At 38.5% G+C, this 20,598-nt stretch overlaps 1 protein-coding gene across 1 annotated transcript in view; it reads left to right on the top strand.

The window, feature by feature from the left end:
• Hk (Hyperkinetic) overlaps window positions 1-20,598 on the top strand; it is a 377,042-nt gene that overhangs the window by 329,486 nt on the left and 26,958 nt on the right. Inside the window, exon 7 of the mRNA XM_067149172.2 lies at window positions 11,898-11,954. Coding sequence (XP_067005273.1) covers window positions 11,898-11,954 — 57 coding nt within the window. The remainder of the gene's footprint in view (window positions 1-11,897; window positions 11,955-20,598) is intronic.

The following is a 20,598-nucleotide window of genomic DNA, read 5'->3' as shown; positions in this document are numbered from 1 at the left end:
TGTACACTTCTCTGAAAGTTGGTGATCAGCACTAGCACTTTTCTAGCCAAGTAAGTGAATATACTAAAAAAATTCAGCAGTTATTGGATTCAAAATGCCTTTCTTTGATGATCTTAATTGTGAGAAAGTATGGAAGTTTATATTGCATGTAACCAATCCATAATTTATTTTGGAAGTCAGTTGGTTCATCAGCCTACTCAGGTATTACTATGGTGCAAACATAATTCAGTTGCTGTTTATTTGTTTTATCTACCAGTTGAATGATCAAGAACAGGTGCTGAACAAAACAGAAGGTGAACAATCTAATGAAGACAGTATCAGAAGTTCCAATATTATACCTTGTTCTAGGTGTGATGGTCAAAAAAGACCCAGAAACAAGAGTACTTGGAAAAGGATTGTGGAGAAAATGAATCGTTATTCCCCCAGATTTTTACTATGACTTCCTCATTGTAAACATGTTGGAGAATCACTTAAGTGTTCTGAACTTATAATGCAAAATGTTTGTAAGTTTCACCAATCCTTCTGCTCTGAAAGAAACAAAGAAACAAGACCAGCTTGATCCCCAAGTACACTCAAAGCAAATCCCCCAAACATGCAATGAAAAAAAGCAAGTTTGAAAAACAGTTAACAGTTTCCTGATCACATGGAAGAACAGAACTTGTTCAGGTATGAAAGGAAAGCTTCTGCTCTGTTATAGGTATTAGTGAGACGCAGGCCCAGCAGGCCTGCAGAAGAGATTTTAAAAGTTGACAATAGCCCAGTCAGACAGGGGAGGGGAGCACAAATCTCACCTTTTTGCCAACAAAAGGGACTGCAATCAATTCTTTCATTGAAAGACTTGTTCCTTTGGGGAAACATTATTGTTGTACATCAAATAAAATGAGACAGAATTTACCCAGTTACCTTTCTAAGATATATTCATAAATGAATACAACTTAAGTTTTGGCTCACCAGATATTGATAAATGCTCAAAATATATTCAGTATGAATACAAAATACAAGCTGCATTGCAGAGTTTGAAGTATACAAAAAGTACACTTTTTCAAAACTACAAGCCAAGAATGATGAAATGATAACAGTTTCGTTTGACTGCCAGTAAAATGAAATTTTCCCCAGCATACCTGATCAGGCTACCTACTACAGTAAGCAGATGTATACCGGTATGTATAATTTTAACATATGTGAAGGTACGTCCACTGATAAGAAGCTCAAAGACAAGGTCTTTACACATGGAATGAGGCAGATGGAGCCAAGGTATCAGCACAGATTTCATCTGCTGTGTACCACAGATTAAATAACTCAAACTTTGAAAGCTCCTCCCATACTCCAGATTTTTACAAATGGATTTAGGGGCCAGAACAAAAATTCCTCAATGATATGTATGATCATGTATAGGCTTGCAAACTGTGCACCAGGCCATGTGAAAGAACTGTATGTAAATTTTCCTGTGCCACGACACTTCTACATACCATCAGATAAGGTTTTTGGCTCGACAGAACTTGCACTCTGTGATATTGAAATGACTGTCAAACCTAAAAGATTCTCAGAGATCTTCAGTAACCATGGAACAGTTTTCAGAATAGGAGATGATTGGCCTGAGGACAGGAAGCTTGTGTCACAAGAAAGTATGCAGAAACCAGGGCAGTTCGTATTTTCAACAGTAAAGAGATTACTCGAGGGGTGACTCCATCTGCTCCCATTCTTCTTAGAAGGTGAACACTGGTATCAAACTGACATTAGGAATGTCAAAAAAAGTTTCTAAACCAAGTGTGGATGTTTCACATTTACATTTACCAATGATTCCTGTAAAGGGATTAAATATTATTGATGTTAAAAGGCTGCTGGAACTTCGTTTCGGTGATTGATGGGAGGAGAATCCTGATTTGCAGTGTTACAGTGAGGTAATTAATTGAGATACAACTGACGAAATGTCTGAAGATGAATTCGAGGGGGATATAATGGAGGATACTGATGTATTGCAAGGACTGAGAACCCACTGTCTAAGTGTTGGTGCAGTATTATTCAATTTAGTTTGAATTCTATTCTAAGAGTACTATAAAAACAAAGTAATTGATTATGCATATTCATTAATGAATAATATTAACATCAGTATTATTTCCTTCAATAAAAGTGTGATCAAAATTGCATCACCTGGTCCTACTCAAGTTATATTTTAGCTGTTATAATAATAATAATAACTAAACATGCTGAAAATATGCATTAAAGTTTCTATCCTCATTTTAGAATTAAAGAGCCTCTTGTCCTTTTGTTCAATGTATTTGTTTTTCATTGTCTCTTGTTCATCCTTTACTTTCAAAATGTCCTTCATTCAAATTAATTTAACGTATTATAGCAAAACTGATGACTTTGTAGAAACAATATTGAGATATAATGTAACTGATGAAATGAAATGTCACATGGCTTTTAGTGCCGGGATATCCCAGGAAGGGTTCGGCTTGCCAGATGCAGTTCTTTCTATTTGATGCCCGTAGGTGAACTGCGTGTTGTGATGAGGATGAAAATGATGATGAAGACAACACATACACCCAGCCCCCGTGCCATTGGAATTAACCAATTAAGGTTAAAATCCCCGACCCGGCCGGGAATTGAACCCAGGACCCTCTGAACCGAAGGCCAGTACGCTGACCGTTCAGCCAACGAATCGGACATGTAACTGATGATACAATGAATGTCAACAAAGTATTTTCAGGACATGTAACTGATGATACAATGCATGTCAACAAAGTATTTTCAAGGGGTCTGGTAGATATTTCAAGTCTGAAAATGGTTTTTTGTGATCTTCTGTAAATTTAATAAGATGGACCAGGGTCATTTTGTAAAGAATCTTCTCATTTACAAACCATTTACACAGTATATAAATTTTCAGTCAAATCTGATGTCAGTAACCTATGGAGCCCAGAATTTAGAAACTTCCAAGACCTTACCAGTATTAGCCACATGAAAATAGTCTGTCGAGTAAAAGTTAATTTTCTGTGAATCAATATATGTGAAGGATTTTGCAGTTCACTGCACCCACATCCAGAGACGCTGTTTCACTTCTTCAGGTTTTGTTTGCATTTAGAATATGCCAATTCTGAGCCCATAAATATTTTCCAGGTCACATGGAGGCAGTAGCTAATAACAAGTTATTCCTAGGAATTCTCCTAATATCCTAAGGTCACAGTTAATAGGTAATTCCACTGTTCTCACCCTTAAACCAACAATAACTTTTACCAACAGATATTGCTACTAAAGCAACTGGATTCAATGCAATCAGCCCAGATTGGCTTTACATAGGGGTTGTATTCAGATTTAAGAAATAGTATTAGGATGCTGAAAGTTCATGCATTCAAGCTGAAACAGGACTCTGACCATATCAATGAGCATTGAGAAGAAAAGCTACAACATGAAAGGGTAGAGGTAAATAAGTAATTAAAGTTAATCTATTGACTTTAGAATGTCAATGTCTAGATAAGAATCATAAAACAAAATATTTAATTTAAGAAGTTATTGAATTCTTCTTATCACCATTCAAACAACCAGAAATTCCATAACAATGCCACTTGCACTAGGCAAAGAAAAACTCTCAGAATTCCAAAAAATCTTTATTGTTCCTATCACTGTTAATAAGCATGCTCAAGCCATTTAGTAGACAACAGCTCAGCTTAAGAGAAGTGCATTGTCTGTATACCACTACTAGACTCAGTGTAAGATGTAGTGCACAAAGTTCATCTCTGTGTGGAATAGCAGCAAGATGGATAAATCCATGAAGCATGAAAAAAATATTCTGACACTTAACTCTCTTGGTGCCAGGCGATAGTGCAAGCATCCGCCCTTTAAATTGCCAGAGCCGATCTGGTCGGCCTTTAACAATCCAGTCGGAAGTTGCCAGAGCCGATTACATCGGCCGGCTTAAAATGTTGTGATATACATCATTTTGAGGCAACCTATAGTGACGTGCATACTTTTGTTACAACCTGTAGTAAAGGGGCTACACGTTATTGTGTGCCTGCCTTGCTTTGGCAGTTCTAAGAGGGTGTTATACCTTTCACAAGAGTCGTTTCCTGTGTTTACAAATACCGCTAACCGGTCAGTAAGAGATTGCTCCTTGCAGTGAGTGAATTTGTGACAGGAAAATGGCATGTTGTTCACGTGATATTTTTTCTCCAGGTATTGATGACAATAAATTAATGCAGTATTTGGAACAGTGCGAAGTTAACGCGGATGATTTATTGGATAGCGATAGGGAATTTATTTCAGAGAGTAGCGACGAAATTATACCGGACACATCCACGGAATTACCGCAGTTAAAGAAGAGACGTTTAATTGTGTCTAACAGCACTACTCTGAATATAGTGGTAGATGAAACTAGTGATAACGAATATGATAATGTCTCTGGAGAACATTTTGTAGAAATTTGTCCCAATGAACCCGACAACATTCCTCAACCTCCTGTCTCCTTCAAGGAAGTTCTTGGACCTAAACATGTCCTACAGTCTGATTCTCCGCCCATATCATACTTCAATTTATTTTTCACTCTCTGCCAAACCTTATAGTCACATATAGTCCTTTATCATTACCTAACTGCCGGTCTCCGCGGGCCAAGTGTAGCGTGCCTGCATCTCACCCGGAGGTCATGGGTTTGATTCCCGCCCAGGTCAAGAATTTTCGCCTGGCCCTGAGGGTTGGTTCGAGGTTCACTCAATCTAAGTGACCCTAAGTGTTTGCAATTGAGGAGATATCTGAGGGTGAGAGGGCGACCCCGGTCTGGAAAACCAAGAATAATTACTGAGAGGATCCGTCCACTGACCATGATTCACCACGTAAACTGCAGGTACCGAACTGAGCAGTGGTCGCTTAGTAGGTCAAAGCAAATCACGGCTTTAGTGCCATACATTTCTTAATTTCGTAAATTCTGTTGTATTGTAAAATTATTTTTCTAATATATACTACAACCGAAAACGAGGAACTCTTTTCTGAAAACAAAAAACTGTAATATCAACTACTATTTTTTACTTATTTAATAATTCAGAATCATTTTAATACTGTGTTGTCCGCACGTAGAAAATTTGTTGTCAGTATTTGCCAAACATCGATACATACACGCAAATTTTATCGGTGAGTAAAATTGTCTTGTTTTTACTAGTGACATATGTTTGAATTTTTATTTTTTACGTTTTTATTTTTCTCTTTCAAATTAGTTATTCTATAGAATTGTATTTAGAAATACATTATACATAATTACGTATATTTTTTGTATCGTAAATTATTTTTTCAAAGTAGATATTGAGAGAGAAAGTGCAAAAATATTTTTCTCATCCTAAAAATAAATGTTATCGACAACTATAAATCAACAATAAAACGTCTTTGACTTTTTATATCTCTCCAAACCAGTTTCTTATTCTACATAGTCGATATGTAGAAAATTTCATGCCAGTATTTGCTATACACCGGCAGATATTCGCGAATTTTAAAATACATGTATTTCCACAGTAAACGGCCTGGCACTTTACAGCAGTAGAGTGGAGGCGGAGCTCTGGCCTCTTCCAGCTGATGGGGAGCGGCCAACCAGATCGGCTCTTGGCTCCAAGAGGGTTAAACAAATGCTTGAACTTCTGGATAATATGGAGAAAATAGTTAATATGAATTAATTAATTTCACATTGGAAGTTCAACATTATATCATATTATAAAGCAAGGAAGTCAGCTTTGAAGTTTTGTAGTGAATTTGGAATCAGTAAATGCAGTTGTAAAACATAAAACTATTCACCAGTCTCACAGTGAAGAAATGGACCATGTGCTTTACAAGAAATTTTCATTTAAGAGAACTGAAGGTGTATGCATTTCAGGACCAGTGCTGCAAGAAAAGGAAAGGGAATTCCATATTCCAGGTGACTGTCTTTATTCTGTAGGCTGGCTTAAACATTTGAAACACAGTCATGGTATCTGTAAGCTAGTTTCAGGTGAACAGAAAAATGTCGATGAAGCTTCTACTAGTGAATTTGTAGAAACATTTCAGAAAATTGTGAAGAATGAGAGCATTAGTGAGGAGCTGAATGACCTGCATAAGCAGAAACATATTAGGAAGAAGAAGAAGAGAGGAGCAAATTTTTAATGCTGATGAGACAGGATTATTGTGGAGTTATCTTCCTATGACTCCTCTCATCTGTGAAACTGAAACATCCCCAAAAGAGTGATTTTATGCCAATAGTTATTCATTTTTTCATTATTTCTAGTTCTTGGAGTAAAAATGCCACAGAATTGTTACAAAAATATTAGAACAATATCCACATGAGACTGAATATAAGGATGAATTTCTGGTTGAAACATTCATAGCATTACTTTTAGATCACTTTATGTAATATGTAGGTAATACCAATATCTTATGAATTAATTTGAAAGAACTTACATTGTTATAATAAATCTATCAATATATTACATTTTTTAAATAAATCTATTGCTTAGAACAATTATGCTATTTATGTATATGTAACTTTGGACTCATGTTATATCTGAAACTAATGGTATAACTAAAAATGTATAACTTTCACAAAAGTTTCTCAGGTAATAATTTGCATGTTATCATAATGCAGTGCTAAAGCACACCAATATATTTGCACACTGATACACTATTCCTGCTGAAGCTTTTTGCAGCTAAGCTATTCACCATAATTTATAACATACACCCTCACAAAATTTAAAGCCTTTCTCCCACAGATTCTCTGCTGGAAAATTTTGACTGGCAACTTGGAAATACATACGAGTATTTGGAAATATTGTATCACTGCACTAGAATCCTGGTACTGGTACTTCTTATGCTCCCTTTAAAAAGCTCTGGGTAACTGTATGAATGGTTTCTATAGCTCAAATATTAAAAGGTTACATTCATGATCATGTGAACACGTACTTGGAAGTCCAAGCTTTCAGTGCTTTAACCTCAGACTCAAGAATCTTTTGACAGAATTATGAATCCTAGGGCTAATAAACTTTAATGAATAAATCTAGGATGGTTGAGTGACTAGCTCAATTGCCAAGATTCAGAAATTGAGAAAGAACTGTTAAAATATGTTACATGATTGAGAGATGGCATCGATGACTGCAATTCAGTTTCTCACAAAATATTACAATTGAAGGTGCTTGAGATCCCAGGGGAAAGCAATATCACAGTTTTAAGCAAGAAGAGGGTGGCTGTATAGATTCATGAAGAGGAATAACATTTCTCTTCAAAGGACATCACTATGCAAGCAATTGCCAAGGTCCATACCAAGAAAGTGGTGGAATTTCATCGGTATTTTAGATTCAAAATTAAATTTTGTATAATTTTCCCTCACATCATTTTTGAGGTCAAATATTGCTTTATGCATGCTGTTGGCTGTGTATGGTCTGGCACTGCCATGCAGTAACACTATGGCTGTTGAGATAAATCTTCTGCATATTGCAATCCACAAATGCTCCAGTACTGCACTACCCCGGTAAGGAAATCAACCATCTGGACCATCCTCCCTACAGCCCCAATCTGGTACTCAAGTGATTTCCATCTCTTCAGTCCATTGAGGAAGCACCTGGGTGGTAACAAAGATATGGCCATCCAGCACACTGTCACAATGTGATTTCTTCAGAGACTGGTTGCAGATTTCTTCCATGCCAACATTAGTGCCTTGGTGTACCATTGGAACAAGTACTTAGTCAAAAGTGGTGACTATGTTGAACAGTAATGGATATCAGTACCCTTCTACTGTATGTATGTTCAGTCTTCAGTGTGCCTGTAAATAACATTTCTCCATGCAAGCTATTATCACCTTCTTTTTGGAAGTGCATATGTATAAGTAACATGTGCTGGACATGACTTCTCGAGATGCATTAAAAAATGATAGAATTATTGGAATTGGTGTTTACATAATGAAAGAAAACTTCAAGAGTTAAAATAAACTTGTAGATTTATGTTGCTATTGATATAGTGATCATAGCTGTGGAACCTCCAGTTTTACGTGTAACACAAATGAGAGAGATGTGAATTTCTTTTAAAATACAGTATTCCATCTGCATTGGCTGGAATCCACACAGTGACTGTGTTGATGAGAAGCCAATGACAATGACACTCAGCTAACATGCTTCTCTTCTTCAAGGCTGATGGAAGCCAATAGTACCTAAAATGAGTTTGATTAATTCGCTTGTGTAACCTTGGTAGGCTAACCCACCAACGAAAGTGGGTGGTCTATGCCATGGGAAGTAAGTTGTGCCGTCTCTGTTGTGTGAATATTGCAGGAATGTTACGGACAAAACAAACACCCAGCCCCATTCATAGAAATCAACTGTATGAGATTCAGTCCCCACAACTCACCGAATAACCTTGAATACCACCTGCCACCGAATAAGACTCGCACCCTTATTTTGAAAGAATTTTTTTTTTTTTTCTAAAGTGAAGTCAAAATTATTTACAATCTTTACTAACACACATCAAATGATTAGAAAATACAAATAAAAGTAAACAAGCATTTCCAAAACAATATCCAACGAGTTCCTCCATCATCATCAGTACCAACTTCAGAACTTTCATCACCATCACCTTCCCACAAAACGTTGTCATCGCTGCCATCCATAGTATTACATTTCCTGAAGCTCTTCCGTATGAGGTCTCCAGGGATACATTTCCATGCCGTCAAAATCCACGAACACAGCAGCTGAACTTCCGGGCGCTGAATGCAACCAGTTGGCGTCAGTGTGCGATTATCAGCCGCTATCCATTCTATATAGAGCTGTTTCAAGGCTGCTTTAAATGGACGGATCACACAGACATCCAGCGGCTGTAGCATAGACGTCATCCCACCCGGAATGACTGCTAGGTCGGTTTTCCCATCCTTGATATATTTCTTCACAGCGTCTGTTGTGTGGCCGCGGTAACTGTCGAGAACGAGCAAGCTCTTTTGTCCCAATAATGCACCAGGGCGACGTTGCCAGACACGCTTTACCCAGTCTTCCACAAGTGAACTGTCCATCCAGCCGGAGTTCTGAGATCTGACAATAACACCAGCGGGTAGACTTTTAGGAAGCGTCTTTTGCTTGAGAACAATGTACGGCGGCAATTTGGTTCCGTATGCGAGAATACACAACATTACCGTACACTGTTGTTTTTCTTTACCACCTGTTCTAATGGTAACACTTTTCGCACCCTTAACATTCACAGTCCTGTCCACTGGCATTTCAAAGTAGACTTGTGTCTGATCTGCATTGCCAGTTTGGGAAAGCAAATATGAATTTTCCTTACGCAACCGAATTATGTGATGCTGAAACGACAATAACTTCTCATCATAGGCACCAGGAAGACGCTGTGAAATTGAGGTACTTCTTTGTACGCTCAACCCATTTCTTTTATAAAAATTACAAACCTATCCTCGGCTTGCCTTAAACCCTTTTGTTGAAAGTTCCTTTGTGATCTCTAATGTCTTTAGCTGACACATTTTGGTTAACACACCATATCCCAATTCCTGCCTTTCTGTCACATATTTATAAAGGTTTTTCAGTTTCTGGAAACTGTACACTCAGTCCATGAAAACCTCTATGATCACCACTACATGTTATTAGCACATTTTCCTTCTTTCTCCAATTGCGAATACACAACTCATCAATATCGTATTTCCTACCGGCAGCATGATTTCCAATAATTTCGGCTTCCCGAACTACTTTCAGTTTCTCACTTGCAGAAAAGATCACAAACACTTTGTGGACTTCATGTTGATACTCCAAGAATGTGCATGAGACTGGCACCAAGTGAGGAAGTAGCATATAGTGAGAGCGGAGAGAGCATTGTTGCCAAGCCGCGCCGGCGGTGATGCCCGATTTACGCACATTCGGAAAGATAAATTTCCCAAAATTTTAAATAAGACCCGCACCCAATTTTGGAAGCAATATTTTCGAAAAAACAGTGTGGGTGGTACTCGAGATTATACGGTATCCAGGAATCAAACCTGGAGCTCCATTGTCCAAAGACAAGAATGTTAACTATTAAGAACATTCAGCACCCATAATCATTTGGAATAGTAACAAAAAAGCATATGGTTTCAGTAAGCTCAAGATTTATATGATAAATTATCATACTGTCAGATCTACTTAAAGCTATAGCTCTCAGTTTCATTCTGACATCAGCTCACTATACAAAAAAATAGTCACCCTAATGCGCACGCACAGATGGAACAGATGGATCGTTAAGCCTGTACAGATGGCTCAGAGAACAAGTCCCATGCTCAACCGTATACACACTGCCTTTAAGTGAGCATAAGGCAGTAGCGATCAGTGAGACACTGATGTTTCAAGCAGACAGAGAACTTCAACATAGATACATGTAAGGACGTGACAGAGTGGCAAAAAGGGGCAATCGTGTTTGGCCGTGCCCATGGCCATACGGTGCGTGAAGTTGCTGGATTTTTTGGTGTTTTACAGTGGACTGTTCAACGCCCCTACCAGCAGTGATGTGGCCACGAAACACAATGTCAGAATTGTGGTCAGAAAAAGATCCTGGCTGAGAGGGACTGGAGATGCATTTCACAGCTTGTGAATCAAAATTGCTTCCAAACCTGACAGGAATTGCTGCAGTCCAACCTGTTAGTGAGAGAACCATTGCAACAGGAACTGAATACAATGAACATTTGGTGTTGTTCACCTCGCAAGAGGTCATTGTTCACACAGGCACACAAAGCTGCGCGTCTTCAATTGGCTAGAAATCATCGAACAGTAGCTGATTGGTGGAACTTAATGTGGTCTGACAAATCACGTTTTTGCCTGTATTCCAATGAAACACGTCATTGAGTGCACTGAAAGCCAAGGGAAGCATTTCATCCCGGATGTGTGCATGGTCAGGTTCAAGTCGGAGGTATGTCTTTATGGTTTTTTTTTCTTATCATTGATTGGGCCTGCTCACTGGGGTGACTGCTAACATGAACTAGCATGTTTAGTTGAACATCCTAAATGATCAGGTGTTGCCTTTCAGTCAACACCTGCATGAGTATGCTATTGATACCCTGATTTATTTCAAGATGACAACATCAAAGTTCATCAGGCTGGACACATATGTGGCTGGTTTTATGAACACTTTCCCACCCTATTACATCTCAATTGGCCTGCAAAATCACCGGACTTGGACCCCATTGAATATCGGTGGGACATGCTGGAACAGCGGGTAAAACGCCAACATCAGCATCGTCACAGTTTGGTGGAATTCTACAGTTAAATCCTCAGTAAGTGGCTTAACCTTCATGTAATGTACCTGCACAACCTTGTGGACTCACTTCCTAACTGAATCCAGGCCATTATCAAGTCCAGAGGTGGAGTTACACGGTATTAAATGATGCTTGAAATGCCACATGGGGGACTAACTTTTTTTTTTTTGTCCAGCAGGCGAGTTGGCCATGTGGTTAGGGGTGTGCAGCTGTGAGCTTGCATCCAGGAGATAGTGGGTTCGAACCCCACTGTCGACAGCCCTAAAGATGGTTTTCTATGGTTTCCCATTTTCACATCAGACAAATGCTGGGGCTGTTCTTTAATTAAGGTCACGGCCCTTCCTTCCCACTCCTAGGTCTTTTCTATCACATCGTCACCATAAGACCTACCTGTGTCAATTGTTAAAAAAAAAAATTTCCAGTGAGCTTTTGTTGAAATCAATTATAATCAGCAATAAGATGAACTTAGTATTGAACACAGTCATTTTAAAGAGAACAGAATCTATGGATGAATGAAATATGGCAATTGCAATAAACCTACACATACAGCAAATGGTGCATGCTGTAAATGACTTCCACCATTCCACTCGACCTGCCCTCTTGCCCCACTACCCCAGCCAATGTAACCCTTTGCAGACAAGTAATATGTCCCAGTCTAACCGTAGTCTTGTGCCTTGCCTTCCAGAACAAGTACTCATCCTTCAGCTGGACGGAGGATGAAACACAAGCTGCCAACAAAGAGGTGAGTTCCACCAAAAGTGTGCATGTATCCAAATTCCCTTTACCCATTTCCTGGTTTCCTGCTTGCTTTCTTGCTTGCTTACTTGCATCAAGAATGTTCTAACCCATATTTAGTCTAGAATTTCCTATATGGTTTCTTTTCTGGAACTCTTTTTTTTTTTATGTTCTCAAGATAAAATATGACCATCAAAATGTTAGGGGACCTGTTTAGTAAATACTTAGCTCACTACAGCCAGCTAGAAACTAGCACTTACAATGAAAAGAAAATTAGTCCAATAAAATACTTGAGAAGTGAATGCCAGTATTTCTAAGATTTTAAGATAATGACAATAAAATGAGACATGGACTGTGAAAAACTAGATAATATTATACTGTAAAGTCTAAATAATAATTCCCCACTGTGCAGAATTAGGGTATCTTATTTTCACTGCAAGTTGAAGTGCTTCCAGAGCATATATGTTGGGACACAAACGATAGTGAATTATTCCTTATAATAATGGAGTCACTTGTATGTGTGTGTATTCTGATATGATGCAATGTTAACTTGATATGCAAACAAAGGTATTTAATATGTATGTAACTTAATGAAAATATTGATATACACTGGAAATGCACTGAAGAACACCTAGTATACATTATCCTATCTGAACAGGTTTGTCAGCATAGAATTTGTATATACAGAAGGCACATTCATCATAGTTTGAAGACTAGCAGCACACTGGCAACAACTATCTGTAGTCACATGATCAAGACCTAACTGACGATCATCAAACAACATGTCAAGTTTTTGTTGGGTGTACGTGCATCACAGTGTATGTCAGAAAATGATGGTAAACACCTATTCTGAAATCAAATGACTTTGAATATGGGCATACAGTATAATGTGGTGATGTGACACCAGCTGAGTGTTCTTTAGAACAGCAGCTCACATGCATGGTGTCAGACAATGGTTTCACCATTAAATAAGCTTATAGTAGGTTCCACCTTTTCAATACATTTACAATGTTGTTATATGATGTTTACAACATTATTTATTACTAATTACAGGACATGTTTCGGTGTACAATTTTTAACACCATCATAAGCTGCATGAAAAGTGTATAAAAACTTGGCGGTCAAAACAATGAACAGCATATTATCATACTTAACTCCTTATATGCAGGCAATAGAATGATGTTATAATTAAATTTAACTTATTATGCTGGGTTAAAACTGATTTGTGTAACAAGGAGATTCTTACATGTCAAAATATAAAATATAAAATTCTTCATTTGGTATATGAATGGTCTTCGGTTCCTTAATGTCTATAAAATTATACATTTGTAATATTGGTTTCACATGCGATCCTAAGTTAGAGGATTGAAGTTGAATGCAGTCCATTTGACATTAAGATATTCATTTTTTGTACATGTTCTTTTGTTGAATTAAAAGTTTGTTGCATATAAAAGAATTATTAAAGCTGAGCCGCCTTCTTATTTTTGTTGAGTAGAAACGTAGTGTATTTTATGCTGTATATGTAGTGGTTGAACTGTGATATTAATTTGCTCTATAGTTGTTAATCGGGCTACGATTCTCAGTTCAATAGGCACCAGTAATGATGAAACCTTCAGTTAAAAGCAAAGCAAGAAGATTGATAGAGAAAAACATGAAATTCCTTACGCTTAAAGACAGTGATTTTTCAGTGGTGGAGACAATGGGAGGCAGAGGTACCCCACAGCATATATGCCCCTACATGCCCGACCAATACCACCTTAAAGTACTGATAACTGCTTGGACAGAAGGATCGTTAGGTTCATTCTGACTGACAAGAACAGCAAATGCTAAGTGCATTTAGAGCCAGTATGACCTCACAAGTGTCCATGTAAACACTAAATGATTGATTGTTGGAGGAAGGTCTGCATTGCCATATTTCTCTGACACATTTATCAGTGTCACCTGTTCATCACCAAGAATAATTCAATGATATCGGTAGAGAGTATTCGAGAAGTGAATGGAGAGCAGTGGTATTCAGTAGTTAGAGCCATTTCTGTCTTGGAGAAAATGATGGTGTGTTGGTGTCCATAGACTTGCAAGTGAGTGAGAAAATTCATTGAATTTACTCTGTGATTTCATAGGCGATTTTCTTGCATTTTGTCCGGTATCGAGGTTTCACCAAAATGCTTTCTAATCTCTGTTTCTTGTGTGGTCAAGACTGGTATGGCCTAGTGACCAATGTAGCATCCTCATTTCTGCAATATGGACTTTCTGTTCTTGTTTTCTAATAATGGACCAACATTCTGTCCCATACAGCAGCACAGGTCCCACCATGGTCTTGAAAGTATGAGACTTGTGGTAAACAGGAAGTTTATGGTCACAGAGTTCTCCTGCAAGTTGCCACTATTTCATCTAAATGGCACTAACCCTATGTTGTGTGTCCATTAATGTGCTACAGTCAGATGTGAGATGCAAGCCAAGATAGCAAAAATCAGACACTTTGTTAAGTTGTCAGCCATCAGTGGATGCTATTACTTACATTTATAGTCTATACTCAAGATATTCTGTTTGAATAATAATAATAATGTTATTTGTTTTATGTCTCACTAACTACTCTTTTACGGTTTTCGGAGACGCCGAGGTGCCGGAATTTAGTCCCGCAGGAGTTCTTTTACGTGCCAGTAAATCTACCGACACGAGGCTGACATATTTGAACACCTTCAAATACCACCGGACTGAGCCAGGATCGAACCTGCCAAGTTGGGATCAGAAGGCCACCGCCTCAACCGTCTGAGCCACTCAGCCCGGCAGATATTCTGTATGATGTTCAGATGAAATCTATATTCATCAAGGCAGTCTTTCCACACCGGGACTAATTGTTCGCTTATAGGTCTTGACTGGGATGTCACCCTTATGTTGTCAGCATACAACAAGGTACAGGAATGCAGTGTCTGTAAATCCTTAGTGACTGTCAACACAGAGAATGAAGAATAATGGTGAAAAGGCAGAGCCTTGGTGAATACCCATATGGATATTGAATGGACAAGAGTTTTCTCTTGTGCAGCAAACTACGCTGCTGATGTTATGATAGAGAAGCTGAATCCATCTAACATACACCTTTGGTACATTATCGGACCTTACTCCCGGTGGTGCATTTTTGCACCGCTCTTAATTGGTCTTCATTTCACAAACTTCACTGATGCCAATTTGCACCTCACTCATTATATAGTATAGGATGCAATATATATGCCTCAGGTGACATTTTGGCTGCTTTCATTACTATTTGATCAGTTGTACATTTTAAATTGGCAGTTTAATTGAGCAGATCAGTGATATTTGAAAATGTTTTCATATAGAAACAGGTAATTATTTTTATGTTTTAAGAAGGATGATGACACATTTGGTGGTGCTTTAAATCATATTTGTTCCATTTTATCATTTCATGCATAATTATTATTATTTCAAGTGATATTGTGCTAGTTTTAAGAAGTGAAAAATGAATATTGCATTTTCACACCACTGGGCACATGCCAATCAGATTGACTAAACCCAATACCATGCTATTTTCTTTAAAATTAACAGTTTTTCTCCATACTGTGAGGTACAATAGTTCATTCTTTCTTTCCAAATTAGTTACATTATCATATAAGATTACTTACAGTATATTACTGCACAGTAGTTTACAGAATCCTCACCGTCCATGAAATTATCAGCCTTTACTACTACTACTACTACTACTACTACTACTACTACTACTACTACTACTACTACTACTACTACTACTACCACTAAAATGTTTTCATTCCTCCCCTGAAGGGGGAGGCGGGCCTCGTAGACAGTGACGCCGTCTCTCAGGCCGGGAGATTTGTTACGGTGAAGGATATGCACGTAGAAGGTGAGGGGGTTGGCGGCCGTGGCCTATACTAGGAACTGTCCCGGCATTCGCCTTAGTGCAGGAGAATGGAAAACTACGGAAAACCATTCTCAGGACAGCCAACGGTTGGGGCCAGCCGTGAGATCCAGCCCTCTCCCATCTCCCGAATGAAGAGGCATAGAGCCACAGTAGAACCGTGGCCAACCCTCCTCTGCTCGGTTGGCCGGTCGGAGGGCAGAGCTGTTGGACCACGGACCAGCCGTGGCCACTTGTGGGCCCAGACCCACTTTGCATCCACCAACGCACGAGCCTTTCTACTGCTACTAAATTTATTTCATTCCTCCCCTAAAGGGGAAGGCAGGCCTCTTAGATGGTGACACTGTCTCTCAGGCCAGGAGATTTATTACGGTGAAGGAGATGCTCGGAGAAGGTTCATGGCCGTGGCCTATACTAGTAACTATGCCGGCACTCGCCTTAGTGCAGGAAAATGGAAAACCACAGAAAACCATTCTCAGTACAGCCAACGATTGGGACAAGCCATGAGGTCCATCCCTCTCCCGTCTCCTGAATGCAGAGACGTAGAGCCATGGTAGAGATGTGGCCTCCCCTCCTCTGCTCGGTTGGCCGGTCAGAGTGCAGAGCTTTTGGACCACGGACCAGCCGTGGCCACTCATAGGCCGAAACCCACTCTGCATCTACCAACCCATGAGCCTTTTAGAAGAAGAGGTTCAGTAGAAGTGGTCTGTAGCGGTGATTGGGGAGGAGGAAATAGGGGAGGCAGTCCCCCCCTCCTACTTTTTGGAGAAAATATTACATTTTTTCACATTTTAGCCAGCTGAAACTAGGAATTATAGGAATTATTTTAAAAAGTTATTTGTACAAGCTCTGTTGTCTTATCCACTAATTATTTCCTTTATTTTCTTTAATTATTAACAACATTATTAGACCAAATAAGCATAAAACGTCATTCGTCCCAGCTCACTGATTTGTATAGCACCAAAGCAAGCAGTGGAGACTTTGCACGTGCTGTGAGGAAGGGTAGCAGGGGTATATTTTTATCAAGGTCATGGACACAGAGGTATGATTCATCCGCTTGCCGTGCAAATTAGTCAGTCTGGCATTCTCTTTAGTGTCTGTCAGTTTCTTAATGTTTAGTCAAATACTAAATGATTTTAATTGTATATTCATGCCATACTTCTATTTAATTGTAATAAATGCATACTATTGTTCCTTTAGTGAAATTGTATTGTGTATCATTGAATCAAAATCTTTAAAAAAATATTTTTACTGCACTTACATTGGTAAACTCTCATCCTTTACCTCTTTGTTGAAATTCGCTCAGAAAGCATAAAAAACTTACTATTTTGTGGCTTGTTTCTTCAGTTTTAATGTATAAATACCCCCCACCTCCACCCCTGTCCTCCATACCCCACAAACCTGGTACTGTTTATTCTCTGCATATTTTTTTTTTGTCCCTGCACTTTTAACTCCCAATCGCCTCTACTGGAAATGATGACTGCTGGTTCAATAAATCTATTTATGGTTCTGCCAGACGTAGCATATGATACTGATGAAAACAGTGCAGATGAAGACACTGGTGAATGATAGATAATCTTTGCTGTCATCAATTAGGGCTGAAGCTGAGGCAGTAATTAAAAACTTCAGTGAAGATGTGACTGTAAATAAAGATGAAGACATTGTTGAAGAAGTGAGTACGTATGACAGAACCTGTGTTGAATCTTCAGAAAGTGCTTGGAAAGTTGAAAGTAATCAGTATATGCCAGAATGTAGGAAATTACTGGTAGATATCACTAAGAGAACTTAGAGCCTACATCAGAATTTTATTACTTGGCAATTATGTGGTTTTGCCTTGATGTAGGATGTATTTCGAGGAAAATATTGGCATGAAAATTAAAGCTACTTCAAATGCAATTAGGAGAAACAGTTTTGAAGAGATTACAGGAATTTTTTTTTTTTTTTTTGCTAGTTGCTTTACGTCGCGCCGACACAGATAGGTCTTATGGCGACGATGGGACAGGGAAGGCCTGGGAGTGGGAAGGAAGCGGCCGTGGCCTTAATTAAGGTACAGCCCCAGCATTTGCCTGGTGTGAAAATGGGAAACCACGGAAAACCATTTTCAGGGCTGCCGACAGTGGGGTTCGAACCTACTATCTCCCGAATACTGGATACTGGCCGCACTTAAGCGACTGCAGCTATCGAGCTCGGTCAGGAAATTTTAATCTGGCTGATAATAGACTACTGTCTTGGATGGAAATAATCACGTTTCAAATGTGAGACCCTCCCCAATTAATCTGACAGACAGCTTCATGGAATACAGCATTTGGGATCAAGCATTGATGAAGCTATGATACCTTATTATGGTAGACATGGACTGAAACAATTTATCCATGGCAAACCAATCCATTTCAGATATAAAGTGTGGCCCCACAACATGAGATTAAATTACCAGCTTGATTTTGATGTGTATCAAGGCACAAAAGAAACTCGCAATGTGTACAAGCAGAAGCATGCGTTAGGAGGTGGAATTCTACTGACATTTTATGAATGTTTGTCTCAAGATGGAAAGGGGAATTTGCACCCTCACAATTTATGTGCTGATAACTATTTCATGACACCTAAGTCTGTGGACACTTTCATGCTCATAAAAATTGGTCTTACAGATACTGTACAGAATGAAAGAATCTGCAATTGCCCACCGAAAGATATCAGCATAACGAGAAAGGGTGCCAGAGGCTGTCATGATGTGAAATTTAATATTAATGGAAACATTCTTGGTTTGCCACTGCAATGACAATTCCATAGTTATAATGGCATCCAACTGTGAGAGTATTGAGCCATGTCAAAGGCTTGGTGGTATTCTTTTTCTGAGAGGAAGAAAGTGACAATTTCCCAGCTGAATGAAATAAAGACGTACAATGGTGATATGCATGGAACAGACAAGGTGGACCAAAATGTCAGCAATTATAGAACAAGTATCAGGTCAAAGAAGTAGTGGTGGCCTTAATTTATTTGGGGTTTGGATGTTAACACTATACAATATATAGCTGCTCTACAGAAATTCTGCAGTAAACACCAAAATTGAGGAAACAGATCTTTTACACCTTTGAAGAAATGTGGCTATGGACCTTATTACAAAGTATGGAATTTTTAAGACTAGACCAGACCCAAGAACAACATCAGTGACAAGTTTCTTCAGATGTTTGTTTTGATGAAAGAGGACACTTTGTTGTAACCCAGCTGAAGAGAACAAGATGTGCCTTGTATAAGTCCACACAACCAGGAAATGTGCAAAGTGTCAAGTTACATTACATGATAAATGTTTTTTTATTCCTTCTATTGCCGTAAGTAGTATGGACTTTGTTGAAATTTCAATGTGGATTATGGAATTGCATCGATCCACAAAGCTTTAAGTGTTCTATGTATATTTTCAGAGTAAACTCAGACAATAATTTCTTTACTGAACCTAACTGTAAAAATGTATTATAGTTAAAGTAATAACTAAACTTGTAATATTTAAGCATTTAAATTTTTTAAATGATAAGAATCCTAGGTTTTAAAGACTTATGTTCCAGTATGTATCTCAGCTTCATGACATTGTAGATTTAAAATTAATCAGCTCTTACAGTTTATCAAACATTTTGTACCATACTTGCAAGAATAATGAAGAAGAATAGGTGAAGCTTTGTCTGACCCCTGTAATAGTTGAGAGGGGAGTTCCTCAGGGCAGTGTTATCGGACCTTTATGTTTTCTTATATATATAAATGATATGAGTAAAGGAGTGGAATCGGAGGTAAGGCTTTTTTGCGGATGATGTTATTCTCTATAGAGTGATAAATAAGTTACAAGATTGTGAGCAACTGCAACGTGACCTTGAAAATGTTGTAAGATGGACAGCAGGCAATGTTGATAAACGGGGCTAAAAGTCAGGTTGTGAGTTTTACAAATAGGAAAAGTCCTCTCAGTTTTAATTACTGTGTTGATGGGGTGAAAGTTCCTTTTGGGGATCATTGTAAGTATCTAGGTGTTAATATAAGGAAAGATCTTCACTGGGTAATCACATAAATGGGATTGTAAATAAAGGGTACCGATCTCTGCACATGGTTATGAGGGTGTTTAGGGGTTGTAGTAAGGATGTAAAGGAGAGTGCATATAAGTCTCTGGTAAGACCCCAACTAGAGTATGGTTCCAGTGTATGGGACCCTCACCAGGATTACCTGATTCAAGAACTGGAAAAAATCCAAAGAAAAGCAGCTCGATTTGTTCTGAGTGATTTCCGACAAAAGAGTAGCGTTACAAAAATGTTGCAATGTTTGGGTTGGGAAGAATTGAGAGAAAGAAGAAGAGCTGCTCGACTAAGAGGTACGTTCCGAGCTGTCAGCGGAGAGATTGCATGGAATGACATTAGTAGACGAATAGGTTTGAATGGCGTTTATAAAAGTAGGAAAGATCACAATATGAAGATAAAGTTGGAATTCAAGAGGACAAACTGGGGCAAATATTCATTTATAGGATGGGGAGTTAGGGATTGGAATAACTTACCAAGGGAGATGTTCAATAAATTTCCAATTTCTTTGAAATCATTTCAGAAAAGGCTAGGAAAGCAACAGATAGGGAATCTGCCACCTGGGCGACTGCCCTAAATGCAGATCAGTATTGATTGATTGATATGAGATCACAAGGGACTCTATCAAAGGCTTTCCAAGATCTAGAGTTGCCATATGTATTGTTTGACTCTTTTCACGGTGGTATGAGTGAGCCAGTTTGTATATTTTATTT

Source organism: Anabrus simplex, chromosome 6, assembly GCF_040414725.1.
Source record: "Anabrus simplex isolate iqAnaSimp1 chromosome 6, ASM4041472v1, whole genome shotgun sequence".
Taxonomy (NCBI): domain Eukaryota; kingdom Metazoa; phylum Arthropoda; class Insecta; order Orthoptera; family Tettigoniidae; genus Anabrus; species Anabrus simplex.
Note: the sequence above shows the minus strand (reverse complement) of the source record. Positions and strands in the feature narration are given on the sequence as shown.